This window comes from Bubalus kerabau, chromosome 5 (genome assembly GCF_029407905.1).
Source record: "Bubalus kerabau isolate K-KA32 ecotype Philippines breed swamp buffalo chromosome 5, PCC_UOA_SB_1v2, whole genome shotgun sequence".
Taxonomy (NCBI): Eukaryota; Metazoa; Chordata; class Mammalia; order Artiodactyla; family Bovidae; genus Bubalus; species Bubalus kerabau.
Window position 1 is genome coordinate 126,470,345 of NC_073628.1, and position 26,014 is coordinate 126,496,358.

Genomic DNA, 26,014 nt, shown 5'->3' on the forward strand with positions numbered 1-26,014 from the left:
TCTGAATGCTGAGTTTTAAGCCAACTTTTTCACTCTCCTCTTTCACTTTCATCAAGAAGCTCTTTAGTTCCTCTTCACTTTCTGCCATAAGGGTGGTGTCATCTGCATATCTGAGGTTATTGATGCTTCTCCTGGCAATCTTGATTCCAGCTTGTGCTTCTTCCAGCCCAGCATTTCTCATGATGTACTCTGCCTAGAAGTTAAATAAGTAGGGTGACAAAATACAGCCTTGACGGACTCCTTTTCCTATTTGGAACCAGTCTGTTGTTCCATGTCCAGTTCTAACTGTTGCTTCCTGACCTGCATATAAGTTTCTCAAGAGGTGGGTCAGGTGGTCTGGTATTCCCATCTCTTTCAGAATTTTCAGTTTATTGTGATCCACACAGTCAAAGGCTTTGGCATAGACAATAAAGCAGAAATAGATGTTTTTCTGGAACTCTCTTGCTTTTTCGATGATCCAGCGGATGCTGGCAATTTGATCCCTGGTTCCTCTTCTCTTTCTAAAACCAGCTTGAACATCTGGAAGTTCATGGTTCACATATAGCTGAAGCCTGGCTTGTAGAATTTTAAGCATCACTTTACTAGCGTGTGAGATGAGTACAATTGTGCACCAACTCTTTTCTGAACAACATAACAGAATCCAGAGTCCAACATACCATTCCCAACGCACAGGGTACAATCTTAAATTATTTACCATATAAAGAGCCAGGAAAATGAGTCATTCTCAAGAGAAAAGAAATCAACAGAGGTCAACCTCAAAACGACCCAGATACTGATTTATCAGGTCCTGTTGTAAAATAGATATAACTATGTCAAGTGAAATAAATAGACAATCAATGAGAAAGATGAGAAATTTCATCAGAGAAACAAACAGAACTTACCAAAAACAAATACCGATTTTAGAACCACCACCCACAACTTCTGAAATGATAAAATTCACTGGATGGGCCTAAGAGCAGAATGGAGGGAACAGAGGAAAAAGTCTATGAACTTGAAGACAAATCAACAGAAATCATTCCATCTGAGGAAGAGTGAAAACTAAGACTGAACATTATGCTAAGTAAAAGAAGCCAACAACGTATTGTACGGTTCCATTTACATGAAGGCATAATAGGCAAATCTATAGAGACAGAAAGAGAGACAGAAAGAAAGAAGGCTGTGTAAGGCTGGGGAAGACAGAAAGTACTGTTAATGGCTCTGTTTTCTTTTTGGGCTGCTGAACTTGTTCTAAACTTGGACTGTGGTGATGACTGACCTCTATAAAAAAAAATTAAAAATCACTGAAACATACACATTAAATGGGTGAATTTTATGGTGTGTTAATTATATCTCATTTAAGAAAATGGAAAAAGATGAATAAAGCTTCAAGGATTAATGGGACAATTTCAAAAAGTCTAGTACATGAGTAATTGTGGAGTTCTAGGAGAAAAAACAGGGCAGAAAAATATTTCAAAAAATAATGGCAGAAAACTTCCCAGATTGGGGTAAATCATGAGTTCAGTTTCAGATATGCTGAACTTGAAGTCCTAGCAGAAAAGTGAAAGTTGGAAATATAATCTGGTTCAATTTAAGTAGAGCAAAAAACAAATTTGGAATAGATGAGACTGTCCAGGGAGAAGGTACAGACTGAAAGGAAAACATGGGCAAATACCAAATTTTGGGCCATGCCGTTCAACACTTCAAGTTAGATGAAGAAGCAAGAGTTCACAAAAGTACTTAGGGGATACACAGAAATACTGAGAACCAGAGGCAGTGATATCACAGGTTCCAAGGAAGAAAAAAATTCTCATGAGGTTTAAAATAAAAGGCCAAATGTACCAAATGTTGACCAAGTAGAAAGCAGGCTGATTTCAGGAAGAGAGCTGGGAATGGAAAACAGAACCAAACTGAACTAAATTGAGATGAGGACATTTAACCCGATTTTGATTACTCTTAAGAAACTTAGAAGAGACAAGGAAATAAGAAAGGGTGATAAGACAGGGTGATAAGATGTTCTTTTAGGGACAGGCCACAGATATGCTTGCATTTTTCCTAGGAAGAGCCAAGAAAAGGAAAACTGTGGAGACATAAGTGATGGCATAAGGTCTTGGGGGAGGATCAAGAACGCTTCTCATCATGAGCAGCATGCTGGAATCCCTTGAGGAATTTTAACAAAACAGATGCCTGGCCCACCTCCAAGAGAGTCACACTTAATTGGTATTTTAAAAAAGCTCCCTAATGTGTGTAACTGAGTCACATTGTTATACAGCAGAAATTAACACAACATTGTAAACTTCAATAAAAAAACAAACCAAAAACCTTTCCAGGTGACCAATGAGTCAGGGTTGAGACCCCAGTACCATAGAAGAAAGACTGGTCTTAAATTGGAGAATGAAGAATGAGAAAGAAGGTACAAATTCAAAGATAATGTACGAGGGGTAATAGAAATATATTTGTAATTACTTTTAATTACCCACTAGTAGTTCCAGCACCCCTTGGACCACAGAAAAACACATCTGGGAGTAACTGACAATTAGAAATGAAAATATTTTCTGGGTTTTAAGGTGGTAGATATTTAGGAAAGGCAAATTACACTAGTATTAATATAACTATGTCCTAACAGGGTTATTTGTATCCTGCTCATGTAGGGCTGAAAGAACTTATCATGATCTTTTCTATCACGTTGACTACAACCGCTCAAAAACCAAGAAAATCCACCAAGCATTTATATGCTCCTCAGTTTTGCTTTTTTCATTTGTTGCTGTTGTTTTGTGCATGCATATCACACCTCATTTTTATGCTCATAAGGAGATCAAACCATTCAATCCTAAAGGAAATCAACATTGAATATTCAGTGGAAGGACCGATGCTGAAAGTAATACTTTGGCCACCTGATGTGAAGAGCCAACTCATTGGAAAAAACCCTGATGTTGGGAAAGACTGAGGGCAAGAGAAGGGGGCAACAGGGGATGAGATGGTTGGATGGAATCACTGACTCAATGCACATGAGTTTGAGCAAACTCCAGAAGATAGAAGCTTGGCATGCTGCAGTCCATGGGGTCGCAAAGAGTCAGACATGACTGAGCGACTGAACAACAACAAAAATGGTTTTGTAAGTTAAAGAGGATATTTATCTCACTAAATGAACATTCAGGGAGATAAAAATGACTTTGCCTAAGAATTTAGAGGCAGAAATCACAATAAAACATGAGGTCTTCTATGTATGGTAGTAAAAGTATGCCCTGCACAAGAACACTTGGCTGAAGGAGAAGGGGTTAAAATCTGTGTTTTAGCAATCAAACTAGATGGCCCTGGGGGCAGTGTCCCACCAGACTAATTCATACTGGGGCAACTGTGGACTACTGGGAGCCAAGATAAGGTTTGTGCTTTCTCTACGAGACCTCACTAGCATAGATTCAATGCACAGAGTTTTCAAAATTAAGCAAAGGGACTGAATGATAATGGTGTTTTCCTTCTCTGTTTGTAACTAAGATCACGGCATCTGGTTCCATCACTTCATGGCAAATAGATGGGGAAACAGTGGAAGACTTTATTTTTGGGGGCTCCAAAATCACTGCAGATGGTGACTGCAGCCATGAAATTAAAAGACGCTCACTCCTTGGAAGGAAAGTTATGACCAATCTGCTGCTGCTGCTGCTAAGTCGTTTCAGTCATGTCCGACTCTGTGCAACCCCATAGATGGCAGCCCACCAGGCTCCCCCATCCCTGGGATTCTCCAGGCAAGAATACTGGAGTGGGTTGCCGTTTCCTTCTCCAATGCATGAAAGTGAAAAGTGAAAGTGAAGTTGTTCAGTCGTGTCCGACTATTAGCGACCCCATGGACTGTAGCCCACCAGGCTCCTCCATCCATGAGATTTTCCAGGCGAGAGTACGGGAATGGGGTGCCATGACCAACCTAGACAGCATATTAAAAAGCAGGGACATTACTTTGTCAACAAAGGCCCATCTAGTTAAGGCTATGGTTTTTCCAGTGGTCATGTACGGATGTGAGAGTTGGACTAGAAAGAAAGCTGAGCGCAGAAGAATTGATGCTTTTGAACTGTAGTGTTGGAGAAGACTCTTGAGAGTCCCTTGGACTGCAAGGAGATCCAACCAGTCCATCCTAAAGGAGATCAGTCCTGGGTGTTCACTGGAAGGACTGATGTTGAAGCTGAAACTCCAATACTTTAGGCAACTGATGCAAAGAGCTGACTCATTGGAAAAGACCCTGATGCTGGGAAAGATTGAGGGCAAGAGAAGGGGGCGACAGGGGATGAGATGGTTGGATGGCATCACCGACTCAATGGACATGGGTTTGGGTGGACTCTGGGAGTTGGTGATGGACAGGGAGACCTGGCGTGCTGCGGTTCATGGGGTTGCAAAGAGTTGGACATGACTGAGAGACTGAACTGAACTGAAACAAATTTACCTTAAGAATTAATATATTTTCATGACCTTAAATTATTTTCATAAACTCAGAATGATCTCTGACACAAGTGTAGTAAACTAGAAGCATATATAACTGTACAAAATAGATGTGCTAGGGAAAAGTTAGGCAGATATAAAAACTATGTCATATATTTCCCCTCATGGTTCCAGTCTCAATAGCAACTGATTTTTTTTTTAAAGTTCAAACCAGTTTCACAACTTGGTTTAGTACTCCTGAGTGCTCAGGTGAATAAAGGAAAATATTCCTTTAAAAAACAGAATATTTTTTAATGATAAAGGAGACTATAATGTTTATTTCTATTATTATGAGACTGAAGTCAGATGGATCAGCCACTTCTTTGAGGTGAAAGTTTGTTGTCTCACTCTCATTTAGTGAGAAACAAATGGAAAAACAAACAAACAAACAAACAGAAATTAAGAGCTAATTCAGACACCCCTGCTAAGTTTTTCCCTAGCTACTATAGTACTATTCTGTATTACAGCGCTCCTTAAACCTTCCTTCCCCATTATAATAGTTAAATAAATGTAGAAAGATTAATTTTGAGTAATAGCTGAAAACAGAAGTATCATGGCTATTTGCAAATTTTTATCTCATCTGTAAGATTATAGAAAGAAATTATCTGAAGATGCTTGACTTTTAGGGACAAGTTAGAGGCAACATCCATTAGAACAGGACTAAAATCCAACTTGATTTCATTGAGGTTTCCAGGTCATCTTAAGAATCTCCATCATCTATGTAGGGAAAGGTGCAAATCTGATAGGTACAAACAACTGCAGCTTATTACTTCACCATGAAAGAGGTTAAGGACATGAAAGAGGATAAGCACATACTTACCTTTCTCAAACTTAGAAAAGGCAACTGACTTGAGGCTACACTGATGACCTTTGCAAGTTCCGATCAGCTCACCAGCATTTACATCCCAAAATTTGGCTGTCTGATCACCTGCTGCTGTAACCTTTCAAAAATAAGGTATCATGGTTTAATAAAACAACCCTTTACCAGTATTTACCCAGGTTCCCCACAAAATGAAAGTCACTTACAAGCTTAAATTCACCAGGGACCCAGGCCAGGTCAAAAACAGCATTCCAGTGAGCCATCCATTCTAAATGAAGAAAACGGTGAATGTGAAATGTCTAACAATGTTCTGTGGTAGCCATACCAACAATTTAAATGGCTTGAAAACTGTAGTAAAAAGATCAGTGGTCAGTACAGTAAGGTCCATGGGCCAAAGAGAATTTGTGGATTCACACACATTATGCATTCCCTTCACTACCTCATAAAACTACCATTTGATATCAAATTGCTTTCCATGAGGGGATATATTCTCTAAAACAGAGTATTTGTGAAACATTCTAAAAAATCTTCATCATGCTCTCTGAAAGGAGTCTAAAGTACTTTAGTTTGACATTCAGAGTTCTGCTCACGTTGGCCGTATCTTTCATTGTTCTCTATGTACCTTATTCCAATCAAACTGCATTTCTCCCTCTATCCACACTACTTCTGACGCTTTCCTATCTTGAGGCCTTTGCGAATGCTTTTCCCTCTACTTGGAGTGTCCAATTCCACCTCCACTGGTCTAAAATACCACAGTCCACCTTAAATGTCCCATCCTTCATGAAAAATTTCCCTCACCTTCTTTACTAGATGAGAGCTTTCTGAACCCCCTACGGTGTTTTCTTTGTATTTCATCTACATCATCTAAAGCCTTTTTTCTTTGAGTTTTTTCCCAACACCTGACTTTGCCGTTGTTGCTGTTCAGTTACTAAGTCATATCTGACCCTGCATTCCCACAGACTGTAGCATGCCAGGCTCCTCTGTTTTCCACTATTTCCCGGAGTTCCCATGCTCAAATTCATGTCCATTCACTCACTGATGCTATCTAACCACTTCATCCTCTGCCACCCTCTTCTCCTCTTGCTCTCAATCTTTCCTAGCATCAGGGTGTTTTCCAATGAGTTGGCTCTTCGCATCAGGTGGCCAAACGATTGAAGTTTCAGTTTCAGCAACAGGCCTTCCAATGAATATTCAGGGTTGATTTTCTTTAGGATTGACTGGTTTCATCTCCCTGCAGTCCAAGGTACTCTCAAGAGTCTTCTTCAGCACCACAATCTGAAAGCATCAGTTCTTTGGCTCAGCTTTCTTTATGGTCCAACTCTCACATCCATACATGACTACTGGTAAAACCATAGCTTTGATTATATGGACCTTTGTCAGCAAAGTGATGTCTCTGCTTTTTAATATGCTGTCTAGGTTGGTCACAGCTTTCCTTCCAAGGAATAAGCATCTTTTAATTTCATGGCTGCAGTCACTGTCTGCAGTGATTCTAGAATCCAAGGAAAGAAAATCTATCACTCCTTCCACTTTTTCTATTTGCCATGAAGTGGTAGGACTGGATGCCACAATCTTAGTTTTTAGAATATTGAGTTTTAAGCCAGCTTTGTCACTCTCCTCTTTCACCCTTATCAAGAGGCTCTTTAGTTCCTCTTCACTTTCTGCCATCAGAGTGGTATCATCTGCATCTCTGAGGTTGTTGCTATTCTCCTGGCAATCTTGATTGCAGCTTGTGATTTATCTAGCATGGCATTTCACATGATGCACTCCACACATAAGTAAAATAAGCAGGGTAACAATATACAGCCTTGTCATACTCCTGCCCCAATTTTGAATCAGTCAGGTCTTACCTCCTGGTCTGGTAACTGGTCTAGTACTCCTATCTCTTAGAATTTTCCAGTTTGTTGTGATCCACAAGTCAAAAGCTTTAACATAGTCAATGAAGCAGAAGTAGATGTTTTACTGGAACTTCCTTGCTTTTTCCATAATCCAACCAATGTTGGCAATTTGTTCTCTGGTTCCTCTGACTTTTCTGAACACAGCTAGTACCTCTGTAAGTTTTCAGTTCATGTACTGCTGAAGCCTACCTGGAAGGATTTTGAGCATAACCTTGCTAGCATGTAAAATGAGCACAGTTGTACGGTAATTTGAACATTCTTTAGCACTGACCTTCTTAGCAATTGAAATGGAAAATGACCTTTTCCAGTCCTGTGGCCACTGCTAAGTTTTCCAAATTTGCTAACACACTGAGTGTAGCACTTTAACAGCATCATCTTTTAGAATTTGAAATAGCTCAGCTGGAATTCTGTCACGTCCACTAGCTTTATTCACAGTGATGCTTCCTAAGGTCCACTTGACTTCACACTCCAGAAGTCCAGCTCCAGGTGAGTGACCATACCACTGTGATTATCTGGGTTATTAAGACCTTTTTGTATTCAGTTCAGTCACTCAGTCGTGTCCGACTCTTTGCGACTCCATGATCCACAGCACGCCAGGCCTCCCTGCCCATCACCAACTCCCGAAGTTCACCCAAACTCATGTCCATCGAGTCGGTGATGCCATCCAACCATCTCATCCTCTGTCGTCCCCTTCTCCTCGTGCCCTCAATCTTTCCCAGCATCAGGGTCTTTTCCAATGAGTCAGCTCTTCGCATCAGGTGCCCAAAGTATTGGAGTTTCAGCTTCAACATCAGTCCTTCCAATGAATATTCAGGACTGATCTCCTTTAGGATGGACTGGTTGGATCTCCTTGCAGTCCAAGGGACTCTCAAGAGTCTTCTCCAACACCCCACTTCAAAAGCATCAATTCTTCGGTGCTCAGCTTTCTTCCCAGTCCAACTCTCATATCCATACATGACCACTGGAAAAACCATAGCCTTGACTAGACAGACCTTTATTGGCAAAGTAATGTCTCTGCCTTTTAATATGCTGTCTAGGTTGGTCATAACTTTCAAGGAGTAAGTGTCTTTTAATTTCATGGATGCAATCACCATGTGCAGTGATTTTGTATAGTTCTGTGCATTCTTGCCACTTCTTAATTTCTTCTGCTTCCATTAGGTCCTCACAATGTCTGTCCTTTATCATGTCCATCCTTGCATGAGATGTTCTCTTGATATCTCCAATTTTCTTGAAGAGATCTCTAGTCTTTCCCAAGTTCAGTTAAGTTCAGTTGCTCAGTCGTGTCCGACTCTTTGCGACCCCATGAATTCCAGCACGGCAGGCCTCCCTGTCCATCACCAACTCCAGGAGTTCACTCAAATTCACATCCATCGAGTCGGTGATCCCATCCAGCCATCTCATCCTCTGTCGTCCCCTTCTCGTCCTGCCCCCAATCCCTCCCAGCATCAGAGTCTTTTCCAATGAGTCAACTCTTTGCATGAGGTGGTCAAAGTACTGGAGTTTCAGCTTTAGCATCATTCCTTCCAAAGAACACACAGGACTGATCTCCTTTAGAATGGACTGGTTGGATCTCCTTGCAGTCCAAGGGACTCTCAAGAGTCTTCTCCAACACCACAGTTCAAAAGCATCAATTCTTCGGTGCTCAGCTTTCTTCACAGTCCAACTCTCACATCCATACATGACCACTGGAAAAACCAGAGCCTTGACTAGATGGACCTTTGTTGGCAAAGTAATGTCTCTGCTTTTCAATATGCTATCTAGGTTGGTCATAACTTTCCTTCCAAGGTGTAAGCGTCTTTTAATTTCATGGCTGCAGTCACCATCTGCAGTGATTTTGGAGCCCCCAAAAATAAAGCCTGACACTGTTTCCACTGTTTCCCCATCTATTTCCCATGAAGTGATGGGACCAGATGCCATGATCTAAGTTTTCCGAATACTGAGCTTTAAGCCAACTTTTCCACTCTCCTCTTTCACTTTCATCAAGAGGCTTTTGAGTTCCTCTTCACTTTCTGCCACAAGGGTGGTGTCATCTCTTTAAGGTCAGCAGAACTTTGCCTTATGCATAAAAGATACTTGTTCAATATAAGTATTTTGAAGCAATGTTTCCCCACATTAAGTATAAAAAAATTTAACTTTTTAAAAGAAAAATTGTTTTTAATCCTAAAATGTACTTTTCTTAACTCCCAGTAAAGATTTTGCTGCAGTTATTGACAGAAAGGCAGCCCACCATTTACTTTCAGTCTGATCCCTAAACAAACTTAATCAGAAGTGAGTATCACTGAGAGTTTATTCAAATAGTAATTTCCTTGTGGTGGTGGGTTAGTTGCTAAGTCGTGTCTGACTCTTGCAACCCCTTGGACTGTAGCCTGCCAGGCTCCTCTGTCCATGGGATTCTCCAGGCAAGAATACTGGAGTGGGTTGCCATTTCCTTCTCCAGGGGATCTTCCCAACCAGGAATTGAACCCAGGTCTCCTGCATTTCAGGCAAATTCTTTACCAACTGAGCTATGCCAGAAGCCTAATTTCCTTGAGGCTTTATGAATTAAAAATATTAAAACAAATATTTTAGATCTTGACTTACCTTTGATGCACTTCTTTCTACTGGTTTGTGATTCTGTGTTATATAACCTAACAAAGCCTTCTTCATTGGCAACTGCTAGTATATGCTCCATATTGGGAGCTACGTAAGAAATAAAGAATAAAATAAAGAGTAAGAATAAATGTTAAAGCCGAGTTTAAAGCTATATATATATATAAACAACACAATACCGATTAATTGAAAAATACAAGGTAAACACAAAGAACCTATTTGGAAAGAGGCAAGACGATTCTGCCCATATAGCATCTGGTATAGTAGAGGTTTTTCTGAGTTAAAGATGGCTTAAAATTTGCCATAATGTCTAATTTAGTAAGTGACTAAAAAATACCAATCTTCAGATAATCTCTTATTTAAAGGGGAGCTGAATCAAGAGTGATACCTGAACAAAACAAGAGTGGTACTGGCCAATGGCAAAAAAAAAAAAAAAAAAAAAAGAGGGGGCGAACATGACATAGGCCTCCAGCAGGCTAACCCTATTAAATTAATATCCCTTTTCCTCAACTTTTTACTTTTCCTCTCTTAAACTTTTAGCAGCAGGGACAAGCACTTCTACTTCTGTGAATATGTTCCCCAATGCACTGCAAAAGAGATAGATTCAATGAGATCAACATGATGGCTGAACCTCTGTAACCCTTTCCTGATATCAGATAAAAACAAACAAACTAAAAATGATGCTATAAGAATCTTATGCTTTAGCAGAAATATATAATTATGCACAGAGATTAAGAAAAGTATATTTTATAAATGAGAAGAGAAGAAAGGAGATATTAGAAAAACTCTACCATCTAATTTACTTTTTGTTAAAAGAGAGACAGCCTAGGATATTTTCCCTCTAAAGAGTGAACCAGATCATTTCTGACCAAGCCTCGATTATTCAGTAATTCTCTTACCGGAAGAGAAGGTGCATCCAAAAGGAGGAACTGGGGTTCCTGTTTCTCCATAAGAAGTATGCTCATCATTATAGTTGCACTGATAGCCAGTGAGCAGGGACTGTAGCGGGTACTGTGAAGACCATCCTAAAGGAAGACAAAACTCCTTATAGATTCTAATATATCATCACATTTCAGTACTTCTAACAAATGCAGAGGCAAAAATTAACTTTTAAAAGTTTCATATACTTTACTATAGATCTATTCACTATCCATGGCCCTCTGGAATACAGTTTCAGGTATTTTCCTAAGTGGTCCTAAGGGAAAAATGAAAGAGCACTTCTCAACTTCTGGTGAGATAGAGCTTTGGGCTTACCATCTTGAATGAAGACTCTTGCTAACGTATTTAAGATGGCAAGACACCAGCGGCCTTTGTATGTTACTCCTTCCCCCATCCTTTGGTGACAACCACAAAAAATAACCACAAAGATTACCCAGTCATTCTTATCAAGTAAAATTCTATGTTTTTAGAGTTCTAAATCATTACTGCAAACTTAAGTTACTAGCAACATCACACATAATCCAATGGTCGGAGTCAAAGGAAATAACGTATGAGGTTGGCCAAAAAGTTCGTTCAGGTTTCTGGTAAGGTGGTGTGGAAAAATCAGAATGAACTTTTTGGCCAACCCACAACGTCAATGCACCTACTGTAGCCACTAACATCAGTTCAGTTCAGTCGCTTGGTTGTGTCTGACTCTTTGAGACCCCATGCACTGCAGCACACCAAGCCTCCCTGCCCATCCATCATCATCTCCTGGAGTTTACTCAAACTCATGTCCATTGAGTTGGTGATACCTTCCAACCATCTCACCCTCTGTCAGGCCCATTCTCTTCCTGCCTTCAATCTTTCCCAGCATCAGGATCTTTTCCAATGAGTCAGCTCTTCACGTCAGGTGGCCAAAATAATGGAGTGTCAGCTTCAGCATCAGTCCTTCCAATGAATATTCAGGACTGATCTCCTTTAGGATGGACTGGTTGGATCTCCTTGCAGTCCAAGGGACTCTCAAGAGTCTTCTCCAACACCACAGTTCAAAAGCATCAATTCTTCGGTGCTCAGCTTTCTTCACAGTCCAACTCTCACATCCATACATGACCACTGGAAAAACCATAGCCTTGACTAAACGGATCTTTGTTGGCAAAGTAATGTCTCTGCTTTTGAATATGCTGTCTAGGTTGATCATAACTTTTTTTCCAAGAAGCAAGCATCTTTTAATTTCATGGCTGCAGTCACCACCTGCAGTGATTTTGGAGCCCCCAAAAATAAAGTCTGTCACTGTTTCCCCATCAATTTGCCATGAAGTGATGGGACCAGATGCCATGATCTTAGTTTTTTCAATACTGAGTTTTAAGCCAGGTTTTTCACTCTCCTCTTTTCACTTTCATCAAGAGGCTCTGTAGTTCTTCTTCGCTTTCTGTCATAAGGGTAGTGTGTCACCTGTGTATCTGAGCTTATTGATATTTCTCTCGGCAATCTTGATTCCAGCTTGTGCTTCATCCAGTCCAGCGTTTCTCATGATATACTCTGCATATAAGTTAAATAAGCAGGGTGACAATATGCAGCCTTGACGTACTCCTTTCCCAATTTGGAACCAGCCTGTTGATCCATGTCCAGTTCTGTTGCTTCTTGACCTGCATACAGATTTCTCAGGAGGCAGGTCAGATGGTCTGGTATTCCCATCTCTTTAAGAACTTTCCAGTCTGTTGTGATCCACACAGTCAAAGCCTTTGGCATAGTCAATAAAGCAGATGTTTTTCTGTAACTCTTTTGCTTTTTCGATGATCCAATGGATGTTGGCAGTTTGATCTCTGGTTCCTATGCCTTTTCGAAATTTAGCTTGAGCATCTGGAAGTTCACGTACTGTTGAAGCCTGGCTTGGAGAATTTTGAGCATTACTTTGCTAGCGTGTGAGATGAGTGTAATTGTGCGGTAGTTGAGCATTCTTTGGCGTTGCCTTTCTTTGAGACTGGAATGAAAACTGACCTTTTCCAGTCCTGTGGCCACTGCTGAGTTTTCCAACTTTACTGGCATATTGAGTGCAGCACTTTCACAGCATCACCTTTTAGGATTTGAAACAGCTCAACTGGAATTCCATCACCTCCACTAGCGTTGTTTGTAGCGATGCTTCCTAAGGCCCACTTGACTTCGCATTCCACAATGTCTGGCTCTAGGTGGGTGATCACACCATTGTGATTATCTGAGTCATGAAGATCTTTTTGGTATAGTTCTGTGTATTCTTGCCACCTCTTAATATCTTCTGCTTCTGTTAGGTTCATGTCACTAACATATTCACAAGTAAATATTAGTTCTTACACTCTCTTTTTCCTTTCCAGCACTGAAATTCTAGGACTCTAAAACGTTAACGGTAACAAGTCATAGTATCTTAAAGTTTATCACAGCAATTTTAAGCCCTGAATAGTAGTAGTAGGTAGGGTCTGGAAGTCTTTAAAGAAGGTGAAATCAAACACAAGTTTTGAAAGGAGAGTAAGTGCTCACTGAATATATGAAAGAGGAAGAAATTCAGAGTGGAGGGAAAGCTTACTCTGCTTGGGTCAGAGACCCGATGTGTTCTATGGTCCTAAAATAGTAAACCATCTACAAGGTTTTGTTTTACCATTTTGCTGTGTAGGTTAACATATTTTAAATACATAAAACATTCATTTAGTATACAGTTATTGAGAACCAAATATATAAGCATTGGAGGAAACAATGAAGCTACAATCTACAGAACAGTCTAAATAATTAAGAAATTCATGCATATTTTAGAGTACTCTCAATTCTTACTTTTGGTGATATAAAAAATGTCCTTTGGAGAAGACATTTTAGCCTGATATAATCTCACACAAATCTAGTTCTGCAGGTTCACAGAAATAACCTGAAGGAATACAAAGGAGGCAAAGAAATTAAACTCAGATTTAGTCATTACTCCTGGGGGCATTACCTTAAGGCCAGATATCATTGTAAACAAGCCATTGAAGACCACTAAGAGAATAATATGAATACAATAATTAGTTATGTTGTAGAGTTCACAAATATCCATCTACAGACAGAAAGGCAGTCCTTAAAAGCCTCTGTTTTAAAATGATATTAACATACAGTTTTTTACAGAGTAAGATAGGGTGATCAAAAAAATGACTTTTCAAGCTTAAAGTCAAATTACATTAGGATAAATCTGTGGGAAAAATAAAGTGGAAATATATTCAAGGGAAAAAAAAACTATGTAGAATATCTAGCAGTTCATACTTTAAAAAATGGTTGATGTGACTATTAAATCATTACTATAATATTTATAGTGTATTAGACATAGTTTAAAGACTGATGCAGCATTTTCATTTAAGAAGGTAAACACAATATGGTCAGAAATGATATATCCTTTGCATCTGTTTAAACTTTTGAAGAAAACTTCAAGATCAATTTAAAAATACACAGAAGAGTAATCAGCTTTCATTTTAGAAAGATCATTGGCAGCAATATGGGAAGTAAACTGGAAAGAGGGAAACTAAGAGGCCATTCAAGAGACTTGTTATAGTCCAGACAAGAAGGTATAAAGGCCCAATTGAGGGAAACAGAATTGTAAACATAATATAGATCCAAAATATGTGAAGAGGCAAAATCAGGAGATTTTAAGGGAACTTCTCTGAAAGGGTATCTTGAGGAAAATGGAGGAATTCTGATTGACGTCCAGGTTTCTGACTGTGAAGACCAGTTTAAAACAATGAGACAATTTCCTAAAGTAGGTAATATAGCAGGTTAGGGGAAAAAGTGAGTTTGGTTTTGGTACATGAATTTGAGATGTTTCTGGGACTGACCACCTGGATGAAGATGCTTATACACCTCTCATAGATAGAAGGTTGCAGGTAGTAGTGGAAGAAATCCTGGTTACAGCTATGATAACCCATGGGAGTTGGTAGAAACAGAAAAGGGGCCTAGGATAGATCATGAAAGAAGAAAGATGGTCCTACAAAGTTTGGTGCATGATATATAACAATGAATGAATTTCAGTGCCTAAACACAAAACAATGAATGAGTATTTGGGGGCTTGGTGTGGGCTGTCTCAAAACATACCATAACAGCATATTGATTATTTTGAATTGAAGTTGCTTGGGAAGCAGCTGATGCAAGAAGGAAACCCTGACCTTCCTGTCTCCCTGAAAAGCAGGAAATAAATCTCTCCTATGAAAGGTGCACTCCTTGCAACTGGAGGTAGAAGGTCACCCTTATCCGACAGAGAGGAAATTCAGAGCCAAGAAGCCTGTGTAAACAAACCTTGTAACTTCTTTTAATTTACTACCTCAAGCCCAAACTCTGCTTAGATTCCTTACTAATTACATAGCCCAAACTTAAGTTTCTTTGTCCTGTCAATTCCTCACAAATTTATTGCCTTTTTTTTGGTCTGAAAAGTATAAAAGCTGCCTGCTTTGGCCACTTCTTAGGTACCATTTCTATGAGATCTCCATGCACATGAATTAAAATTTGTTTTTCTCCTGCTAATCTCTCGTGTCTAATTTATTAGTCCAGCCATACATACTCAATCAGGGTAGAGGGGAAAATTTACCCTTCCCGGAAAAATATTTATGAATCAGAGATAAAAAGAAAGTTGACAGAATGTAGAGTTAAGAGAAGAATCTGTTTCAAAAGAAAGACTACCTAGCTTGATCCAGGTCACACAGACAAGTAAGGAGTGGAGGTGAAATTAATCAGCAAGACAGAGCTCTTAACTTCCACGCTATACTGACATTCATGACACCAAGGATACAGAAGTTAGTAAAGCAAGGTTGCAGCAGAGACAGAAAGGAGAGGCTTTTAGAATATAATTTAAAAGACTGTCTAAGAGATAAGGATGGTAGAATTTTATATTGGAGGAAGGAAGTTGAGGAGCTACTCCCCAGTCTTCTCAATATCTTTTTTCAAGACCTATGCCTTAAATATAAAAAGCTCACTTCTCACATTTTCTTTTTGTTTTCCACACGGTTTCAAGAGGAAAAAGACCTTGTTCATCTTTAAATGAATGAGATTTCATTTGCGGCCAAGCTTAGTTTGGGTGGTAACCCCCTTATCAAAAACTTACCAGAAAGTGTCAGGTTGATGACACTAAAACCTAAAGGTCAAAATTCTTATTGCCAATGTTTTAACCTAAGGAACTTCAAGAACTGGAAAGAATAAATTGGAAGCCTATATACTAACATGAAGTATTTCCAAGTTCTATGGTAAAAGTAAAGAGATAAAACACTTTAATCCCACTTCCACAAATAACAATACTTCCTACTTCTGGCATTGAAAAACATTTTGGAATAAAATACTTCAATCTATTAATAGTGGTCATTTGTGGGAAATGTGCTTACGGGCATTTTTCACTGTATCACTACGAATTTTCATACCCTTGAATTAATCAGGAAGAAAAAATTCTGACCATGCTAGAAGCAGATGTTCTGTTCTCTCTGCCTGACTGAGTTCTTTTTAAGAGCCGATCCTATTCTCTGGTGTATATAGCAAACGGTAGGGCTCACTGTTTCCACTACAAATGAATGAATTAATCAATGAGTACGAGCCTTGACGATCTCACACAGCTGTTCGTTCAGAAAGCCACACACACTAAAATGCACGCGTTTTCCAGTTAACGTGCAAAACAGACATAAACCGTAATGGAGGTCAGTTAACTCAACGTCCCTCCCTCCCTCAGCCTACACGACTAAAAAAAAGCCTCGATTACGACGAAAAGTATCTCGAGGGCACGCAAGTGCGGCTTTCTTCAGTATTCCTAGCTAGTACGAACTTATTCTGGCTGGGGGAGAACTCGGCGGCTGGGAAACTGAACTGAAATCGGCATTGGTCCGAAGAGTTGTTCTGGGGGAGGTGAATCCCGCCGGCAAAAGACAGCGGTTAGGGCCGTTACTCACCATTTCTCGGGACGCCAAACTGGGGCTGGCGGAGCACCGAATTGAAGAGCATCTGGGACGGAGGAAAACGCTCAACTAAGGAAAAAGCCGTGGAAATGCCTCCAGATTCAGCGGAAACTGTATCCTGCGCCCCTTAGACCACGACTAGCTATTGCCTCCAACTCCCGCCACTGTAAGCCCCGGTCACCAAACTCCCCGCCAAACTGACGTCACGCCCTCTGATTGGCTCTTGCCGCGGCGTCCGGGCGCGTACGAGTCACTTCCCCCTTCGAAGCCCCGCCTCCTTCTCGCCCAGCCGCGGGAACCTAGCGTTCCAGAGCTCCCTGAGCGCCTGCGCGGGGGGCCGCAGGGGCGCTGGCGAACGGCGGGGAGCCCAGGGCGCATGCGTAACACGGCTTGACAGAGCGCGGAGGAAAAATCCGCGAGAAGGTGGTGGAAGAAGATGGCGGTAGTGGGGCCGAGTTTGCAATCTCTATGAATAGGCTATTCGAGTAACTGTATGGGTCATGGCGTCAAATTCAACTAAGTCTTTTCTGGCAGATGCCGGCTATGGCGAACAGGAGCTGGATGCTAACTCTGCCCTTATGGAGTTAGACAAAGGTATTTCGAAAGAGCGGGCTGCGCGGGTGAAACGTATGTGGGGGGAAGTGGCGCCACCAGGCGGTGGTAGCCGCGCGAGAAGCTGGGAAGGCGCATGCGCGGTGCTTCCTGGGCATGGGCGGGGTCGGGCGCCTTTGCCTTTGGTGAGCCCAGGGCTTTTCGGGGCTTTGGGAGGTTGGCAGAAAACGGCAGCGTTGCTAGATTGGCCTTGTACAGCTGAAAAAGTAGAGAGCTCCTGCGAAAGGCTCGTTTGGACCACTTGAGGGCACAGCCCCGCGATTTTCCACGCAGTTTCTAAAAGTGCTGTATTGAAATTATGAAATTATTTTTCAGTATGTGCAGTTGAGACCAGGTCTTCACCAAGACTGCTGCATCTTGCACCGACTTTACAGCGATTCATTTGATTTCTGTAATTCTTACCTCCCGGTTACTAGGCAGGTCACAAATAGGGCCAAGACATCCGAAAAGCATAGCCCCTACTCATTCTCTGCTTCCCTCATAGCTCAGCTGGGTAAAGAATCTGCCTGCAATGCAGGGTTCGATTCCTGGGTCCGGAAGATCCGCTGGAGAAGGGATAGGCTACCCACGCTAGTATTCTTGGGCTTCGCTTGTGGCTCAAGCTTAGTGTAATTAAAGCAGTGTACTTTAAGGGCAGGGTCAGATCAATGGAAAGATTAGAGAATCCGGACTTACTTGGGAGCTTGTGTATGATTGATGATTTTCTAACTATATTTCCTATATTTGGTAGTTTTAAAGGGGATATTTGAAGCCTATCGATAGAGATGAAGTAATGTTACTTAGAAACTACAATTAAGTCCTAAAAACACAGTAAGTGAGACGACATATATCCTATTTCATCCATTAAGATACATATTTTTTCACATATTAACATCTCTGAAACGGAGAGTCATCTTAAAAACCGGTAAAATAAAGTCTTAGTTATTATTTAATTGGGCTCCCTTTGAGGCTCAGCTGGTAAAGAATCCGCCTACAATGCGGGATACTTGGACTCGATCCCTGGGTTGGGAAGATCCCGTGATGGGAAAGGCTACTTGTTCCACTATTCTGGCCTGGAGAATTCCCTGGAGTGTATAGTCCTTGGGGTTGCAGAGTCGGATACAATGGAGCGACTTTCACACACATTCTCTGCAGATGAGTTCTATTTCCTTAGGGCAGTGGAGGGACGGGACAGGCTTGGTGAAGTAGTAGAAGCTTTGGAGAGACTTGAGTTGAATTCTAATTTCACTAGTTTTATGATCATGGACATGTCACTTAACCAAACCTAATCTTGTTTTTTTTTCTCTGCAAAATGAGTAAAATACCACTGAGCTGGCAAGATTGTTGTAAATATTAAGTGATATAATGGTATGCAAAAAAGTCCTTATTAAATGCAGAAGAGATTTGCCTTATCTTTTAGATAGGGATTTGGAAGGCAAGGGCAGGTATTTCTTGGTAGAGAACTCAAAGTATTACAATGACTCTTTTGTTTCAGTGTACTTGTTATTTTTATTGAATGGGGGAAACATCACTTGGTATACAGTTAATTTTTGATTAACTGTAGCCAGTGGGTAATATATTAAGAACTGGACTAGAGGTTAGAAGGCAGTGGCAGCTCACTCCAGTACTCTTGCCTGGAAAATCCCATGGACAGAGGAGCCTGGTAGGCTGCAGTCCATGGGGTTGCTAAGAGTCGGACACGACTGAGCGACTTCACTTTCACTTTTTACTTTCACACATTGGAGAAGGAAATGGCAACCCACTCCAGTGTTCTTGCCTGGAGAATCCCAGGGATGCGGGAGCCTGGTGGGCTGCCGTCTATGGGGTTGCACAGAGTCGGACATGACTGAAGAGACTTAGCAGCAGAAGTTAGAAGGATTTTTAAGTCCATTTGGAGCCATTTCTCAGCCCTCTGACTTGGACACTATGTTAACTTTTCTGGGACTTAAATTTTTTTTTACCCTGTAGACATTTAAAGTGCAGTTGGTCCAGATAAGAGTTTCTCAGACCTAAAAACAAACAAACAAACGTTTAACTTCTTTTGATCAACATGAAAGTGTCATAACACTCCAATGAGATATTCCTTCCGTTGAGTCACAGTAGTGCAAGTCCATCATCCAAGAAAATGATGTTGAGCTTTGCTTTCTCTTAAGGAAAACTATAGGGCTTTTTCCTTCTGAAACAGAAAATCATAATATCAGATGTGTTTTTTAAACACTGCATAACCTTTTCCTCCCCATTCTGTTAATTCCTTCCCTATTCCCCAATAAGAGTTGCAGGTCTACATATCTAATATTTCTACTAATTCTACAGAGATTTTCTACACTGTGGTCTGGGTGGGCTCATCCCATAATGACAGCAGAGCAGTACAGTAGTGTAGAACAGAATTGGGATGGGACTCTGAAGAGAGAGATCTAGAATTCTTTAATTCCTAAAAACTTGCAGTTGTGGTAAGAAAAAAATGTAACACAATGTTTCCTTCCCAGAAGTTGAAATAGGAATATTTTACACCTGTAAGAAATGTATAGATGGCTATTGAGTGTTTACCTGTAAACCAGGTGTTGGTCCTAGATCATGTTTAATCCTCCCAGCAGCGCCTTGGGTGATGTAAGATGGTATTCCATTCCATAACATCTTACGGAAGAACGCAAAGTAACTTTTTGACCAACCCAGTATTTTACAGGTGGAAGTTGGTCTGGGGTTGCCTGAATGCATGGATGCTCCACAGATACCAGTGGGGCTACTGCTGTAGAGAGGAGGTGGTTGTAATAATCCAGGGAGAAGAGAATAGGGGCTTGGGCCAGGTTACAGCGAAGCTGTGTGAAGTGCTGAGATTATGTATGTATTTTGAGGTAGGGCCAACAAGATTGGCTAATGAATTAGTTGAGGATGTGAGAATAAGAGGTCAGGAGAAACTCAGAGGTTTCTTGGTTTTTTTTGGTCAGAGTTATTGGAAGTATATATTGTTGTTTACCGAGTGGATGAAAATCAGATCATTGTGGGACTATTGAATTTGAGCTATCTCTTAGACATACAAATGGAGATGTTGGGTAGGCAGTTAGATATACAGATGTGATACTTGAACTCCATTATAAACAAGTATCTGTAGCATGAGTGTCAAGAAACCCACTTGGGAAATATTACCATTGGAAAAGACCCTGATGCTGGGAGGGATTGAGGGCAGGAGGAGAAGGGGACAACAGAGAATGAGATGGCTGGACGGCATCACTGACTCGATGGATATGAGTTTGAGTGAACTCCGGGAGTTGGTGATGGACAGGGAGGCCTGGCATGCTGCGATTCATGTGTTGCAAGGAGTCGGACACAACTGAGCGACTGAACTGAACTGAACTGATAACCTGTTATATGGTTATGACTGTTGCACTTTGTTCTAAGCATTTTGAGCAAGCATGGCAGTAAGGTATTTATTTCTGATCTCTCTAGAAATAAATGGATGCTCTTTTAAAGCTGACTGAAGTCCGTTTGTTTAGGATGTAGTTAGTAACACAGGACAATAGTCATTAATTCATTTAACAAATATTTACTAATCACCTGCATTGTGTTAGGCACTTAAACTTGGAGCTGTATTAGTGAACAAAACAGCTTTAAGAACCTCACCTGAGGGAGGGAGGTTCAAGAAGGAGGGGATATAGACTATGGCTAATTCATGTTAATGTATGGCAGAAATCAAACCAGTATTGTAAAGCAATTATCTTTCAATTAAAAATAAATAAATTTTTTTTTTTTTAAAGACCAAAAGGTGGGCAGTGGCCCAATTCCTGGAAATCTCCTCCCCTCCCCGCAAATAGTTAGACTAATCCTCCCATTCATTAGCCTATGAAATTGTCTGGCCCAGAAGAACTAACCATGGCCACATTTCAAGACCACAGCACTCACCCTCTGTAGTGGCCCACACTATATCTATGGAGTCTGTTTCTCTTTGAATAAATCTACTTCTTACCTATAGAAAAAAAAGAAGCTCACCTAAGGAATCAGACAGGACTAGATTAAATATGGCCTTGTTAGGACAAGAAGTTTGGATTTTATGCAAAGTACATTGAGAAGACAATGAAAGTTTTTAAGTGGAGGACTGACATGGATTGGTTTACATTTTTGAGGATCACCTTCACTCCTATGTAGAGGTCTTTCTGCCTTCCCCTTTTTAAAGTTTTAAGCTGATAACCATGCTGCCTGAGTTATGAAGACAAAGCAAACAGAGTTAACTGTTAAATCAAGTACAACTTATGTATATTGGACATTTCATAATACAGCATATCATTTCTATAGTACAGGCATTATAAAGGACATACCTCACATAATTTATTCAGTTAGTGTAACTTTTTCACTAAAAATTGTCAGTCTAAAGATTTTTAAGTCAGCTGATGGGAAGTGTCACGATGATTTAGGAAAATGGTATGCAAGATCTCCACCCTGGGTGGAAAGGAGAAGCTACTGTAGAAGACACCACTCAGCATGCCTGCTTTCTGTGAGGTTGGTCTTGGGAGGGATGAGATCAAAGAGCAATGGAGAAGAGAGCAGTTTCCCTTTCCTGTGCCTGGGCAATGAGAAAGGAGGACATGCAGGGGTTGGAGTTGCTATCCGAGGTGCTGGTGAGCTTAATGCTGCATGGAAAACTTGACGGTATGTTCAATGAAGAAATTGATAATGAAATAGATCAGATCGGATCAGATCAGTCGCTCAGTCGTGTCCAACTCTTTGCAACCCCATGAATCACAGCACGCCAGGCCTCCCTGTCCCTCACCAACTCCCAGAGTTCACTCAGACTCACATCCATCAAGTCAGTGATGCCATCCAGCCATCTCATCCTCTGTCGTCCCCTTCTCCTCTTGCCCCCAATCCCTCCCAGCATCAGAGTCTTTTCCAATGAGTCAGCTCTTCACATGAGGTGGCCAAAGTAAAGGAGTTTCAGCTTTAGCATCATTCCTTCCAAAGAAATCCCAGGGCTGATCTCCTTCAGAATGGACTGGTTGGATCTCCTTGCAGTCCAAGGGACTTTCAAGAGTCTTCTCCAACACCACAGTTCAAAAGCATCAATTCTTCGGCGCTCAGCCTTCTTCACAGTCCAACTCTCACATCCATACATGACCACAGGAAAAACCATAGCCTTGACTAGATGAACCTTTGTTGGCAAAGTAATGAAGTATGCCGTAAATCAGGACAACTATCTTGTCTCCCTTATTTTTCCATCTGAATTACCAGACTGAAGAAGAGCACAGGTTGCTTTTACACTGTCCGTATTGGCACAGATGTAGTTGGCATGATAAATAAATGTGAGGCCTTGCAAGTATCCTCATATCCCCTTCCAAAGAGGGAGATCTCTGCAGCCAAGATTGTACCAAGTGACTTAATTCCGTGCCATAAGTGATTCAGAAATTGACATGTGATCCACACTGAGTCAAAATCTTTCTCTTTAAGAATCTGTACTACCAGACCAAACTTGGTTTGATAGTGTTGAGAGGTGGACCTCTTGGCGTTGGCACATGTGTGCTCAGTCGTGTCTGACTCTTGGTGACCTTCCTCTGTCCACTGAATTTTCCAAGCAAGAATAGTGGAGTGAGTTGCCATTTCCTACTCCAGGACATCTTCCCGACCAAGGGATCCAATCCATCTCCTGCATTACAGGTGGATTCTTTCCCACTGAGCCATCTGGGAAGCCCATGGACCTCTAAGATCATGTATAATAGAATTGAGGTGAAGGTCAGACTGTTAACTGAAAGTCACATAAAAACAAGCATTGTAATGGACTGTTTCTTAAAGCCAGTGATCCCTTGGCCAGCTGTGAGAACTGATACAAAAATTCAAGACCCTTCTTTGGTTCTTATTGAAATCCACAGATTCATTTTTATGTGTGGCTATTGCTCTCATCTCACGTGCTAGTAAAGTAATACTCAAAATTCTCCAAGCCAGGCTTCAGCAATACGTGAACCGTGAACTTCCTGATGTTCAAGCTGGTTTTAGAAAAGGCAGAGGAACCAGAGATCAAATTGCCAACATCCGCTGGATCATGGAAAAAGCAAGAGAGTTCCAGAAAAACATCTATTTCTGCTTTATTGACTATGCCAAAGCCTTTGACTGTGTGGATCACAATAAACTGTGGAAAATTCTGAAAGAGATGGGAATACCAGACCACCTAACCTGCCTCTTGAGAAATCTGTATGCAGGTCAGGAAGCAACAGTTAGAACTGGACATGGAACAACAGACTGGTTCCAAATAGGAAAAGGAGTGTGTCAACGCTGTATATTATCACCCTGTTTATTTAACTTAAATGCAGAGTACATCATGAGAAACACTGGGCTGGAAGAAGCACAAGCTGGAATCAAGATTGCCGGGAGAAATATCAATAAGCTCATATATGCAGATGACACCACCCTTATGGCAGAAAGTGAAGAGGAACTCAAAAGCCTCTTGATGAAAGTGAAAGTGGAGAGTGAAAAAGTTGGCTTAAAGCTCAACATTCAGAAAACGAAGATCATGGCATCCGGTCCCATCACTTCATGGGAAATAGATGGGGAAACAGTGGAAATAGTGTCAGACTTTATTTTTCTGGGCTCCAAAATCACTGCAGATGGTGACTGCAGCCATGAAATGAAAAGACACTTACTCCTTGGAAGGAAAGTTATAACCAACCTAGATAGCACATTCAAAAGCAGAGACATCACTTTGCCAACAAAGGTTCGTCTAATCAAGGCTATGGTTTTTCCTGTGGTCATGTATGGATGTGAGAGTTGGACTGTGAAGAAGGCTGAGTGCCGAAGAATTGATGCTTTTGAAATGTGGCGTTGGAGAAGACTCTTGAGAGTCCCTTGGACTGCAAGGAGGTCCAGCCAGTCCATTCTGAAGGAGATCAGCCCTGGGATTTCTTTGGAAGGAATGATGCTAAAGCTGAAACTCCAGTACTTTGGCCACCTCATGTGAAGAGTTGACTCACTGGAAAAGACTCTGATGCTGGGAGGGATTGGGGGCAAGAGGAGAAGGGGACGACAGAGGATGAGATGGCTGGATGGCATCGCTGACTTGATGGATGTGAGTCTGAGTGAACTCCTGGAGTTGGTGATGGACAGGGAGGCCTGGTGTGCTGCGATTTATGGGGTTGCAAAGAGTCGGACATGACTGAGCGATTGAACTGAACTGAAGAGCTGTTATCTTGTAGCTTACAAAATAAGTTATTGAATATCCTGAAAGTTGGTGTTCATAACATTAATTTGTATATGATTCTAAATCAGTATTCTTTGTGCATATTGCACAATATTACATACCTTCTTACCATGTATATTTATAGACAGTTTCTGAAATTTGGGGGAAGGATGCTTTGTTGACTATCATATATACATCAGTTTTTTATTCTTGCTTTTTAAATATAATTTACTGAGATGTTACCATGATCAGTTTATTAAGCTGTGGGTTGTGGGATGGCCTTGGTATTATGTGTGGTGCATGCTTGTGTTTTTATTTCTTCCCTCCCTTCATTTTTAGGGAATAGAGTTTAAGATGTTATGGTTTAAGATGTTAGGATGTTACGGTTTCATTTTGAATCATCCTTACGCCTTAGCTAAAGCAAATGTGTACAATAATGTGTACTCTCATTACAGTTTGTATTGGCAGTGTTCTTTGTAGTGGATACTAGACGTATTGGTGGTCCCTTAGTGTCTTATGAACATTCTCCTATGCTTGAGGAGTGGCCCACATCACAAGCCTGTCTCATTGAGGTGCAAGCAAAAGCTCACTTTCCTAGTTTCCCTTTCAAGAGCGCAGGATGTGAACTAGGCTTTGCCAGCCAAACTTCCTCCAAGCTCTGTGATTTAGAGACACAGGAAGGCAGAGTTGAAGAGTACACTGGCAGTTTCCTGCCCAGGCAGCAGCGAGGGCTACAACATTCCTAGATGACAGGAGTGCTAATTCTAGCATTTGGTGCTTCCCAGCAACAAAAGTTTTAGTCATCTAATCAGTTTGGTAGGGTGGAGATAAGTATTCTTAAGAGTTCAGCCTTGAAACTGTTTATTACTTGAATAAACCCTCGGTCAAAACTCACTTCCTGCCTAATCAGAGTTAGCTTCTGTTGCTTGCAGCTAAGAACTCTGACTGATACAGGCTACCTAGAAATGTATGCTGTTTTAAAAACTTGATTAATAAATCCCAAGTTTACCATAGTTTATATTATTTCTCTTCAGTTCCTTGGAATTTGTCATCCTTCAGAAGTGTACTACTCTGAAATCCCATTGCAATCTCTTCTTTAGTTTTAACCTTTATCCTCTAGTTGCTTGCTGGAAATGCATTTTAACATAATAATTAGGACCAGATTGCTAGGATTTGAGTTCTGTCTCTACCACATATTAGCTGTTTTTCTTAGGCAGGCTGCTTACCTATTCTTTATCTGTGTATTTTTAAAACGGGAATTACTGAACAATATCTAACTTCTATTAGTATCAGATCAGATCAGATCAGTCGCTCAGTCATGTCCGACTCTTTGCAACCCCATGAATCACAGCACGCCAGGCCTCCGTGTCCCTCACCAACTCCCGGAGTTCACTCAGACTCACATCCATCAAGTCAGTGATGCCATCCAGCCATCTCATCCTCTGTCGTCCCCTTCTCCTCTTGCCCCCAATCCCTCCCAGCATCAGAGTCTTTTCCAGTGAGTCAACTCTTCACATGAGGTGGCCAGAATACTGGAGTTTCAGCTTTAGCATCATTCCTTCCAAAGAAATCCCAGGGCTGATCTCCTTCAGAATGGACTGGTTGGACCTCCTTGCAGTCCAAGGGATTCTCAAGAGTCTTCTCCAACGCCACAGTTCAAAAGCATCAATTCTTCGGCGCT

General features: G+C 41.1%; 2 protein-coding genes across 2 annotated transcripts in view; one reads left to right on the top strand and one right to left on the bottom strand.

Annotated features, from left to right (window-relative positions):
- Positions 1-16,784, bottom strand: part of DTL (denticleless E3 ubiquitin protein ligase homolog) — a 50,243-nt gene extending 33,459 nt beyond the window's left edge. The window contains exons 1-5 of the mRNA XM_055583024.1: positions 16,581-16,784; positions 10,647-10,772; positions 9,739-9,837; positions 5,470-5,531; positions 5,264-5,384 (exon numbers count right to left, since the gene is read on the bottom strand). Of these exons, the coding sequence (XP_055438999.1) occupies positions 5,264-5,384; positions 5,470-5,531; positions 9,739-9,837; positions 10,647-10,772; positions 16,581-16,632 (460 nt within the window). The 5' untranslated portion in view covers positions 16,633-16,784. The remainder of the gene's footprint in view (positions 1-5,263; positions 5,385-5,469; positions 5,532-9,738; positions 9,838-10,646; positions 10,773-16,580) is intronic.
- A 109-nt stretch (positions 16,785-16,893) lies between these two features.
- Positions 16,894-26,014, top strand: part of INTS7 (integrator complex subunit 7) — an 88,523-nt gene continuing 79,402 nt past the window's right edge. The window contains exon 1 of the mRNA XM_055583023.1: positions 16,894-17,180. Coding sequence (XP_055438998.1) covers positions 17,087-17,180 — 94 coding nt within the window. The 5' untranslated portion in view covers positions 16,894-17,086. The remainder of the gene's footprint in view (positions 17,181-26,014) is intronic.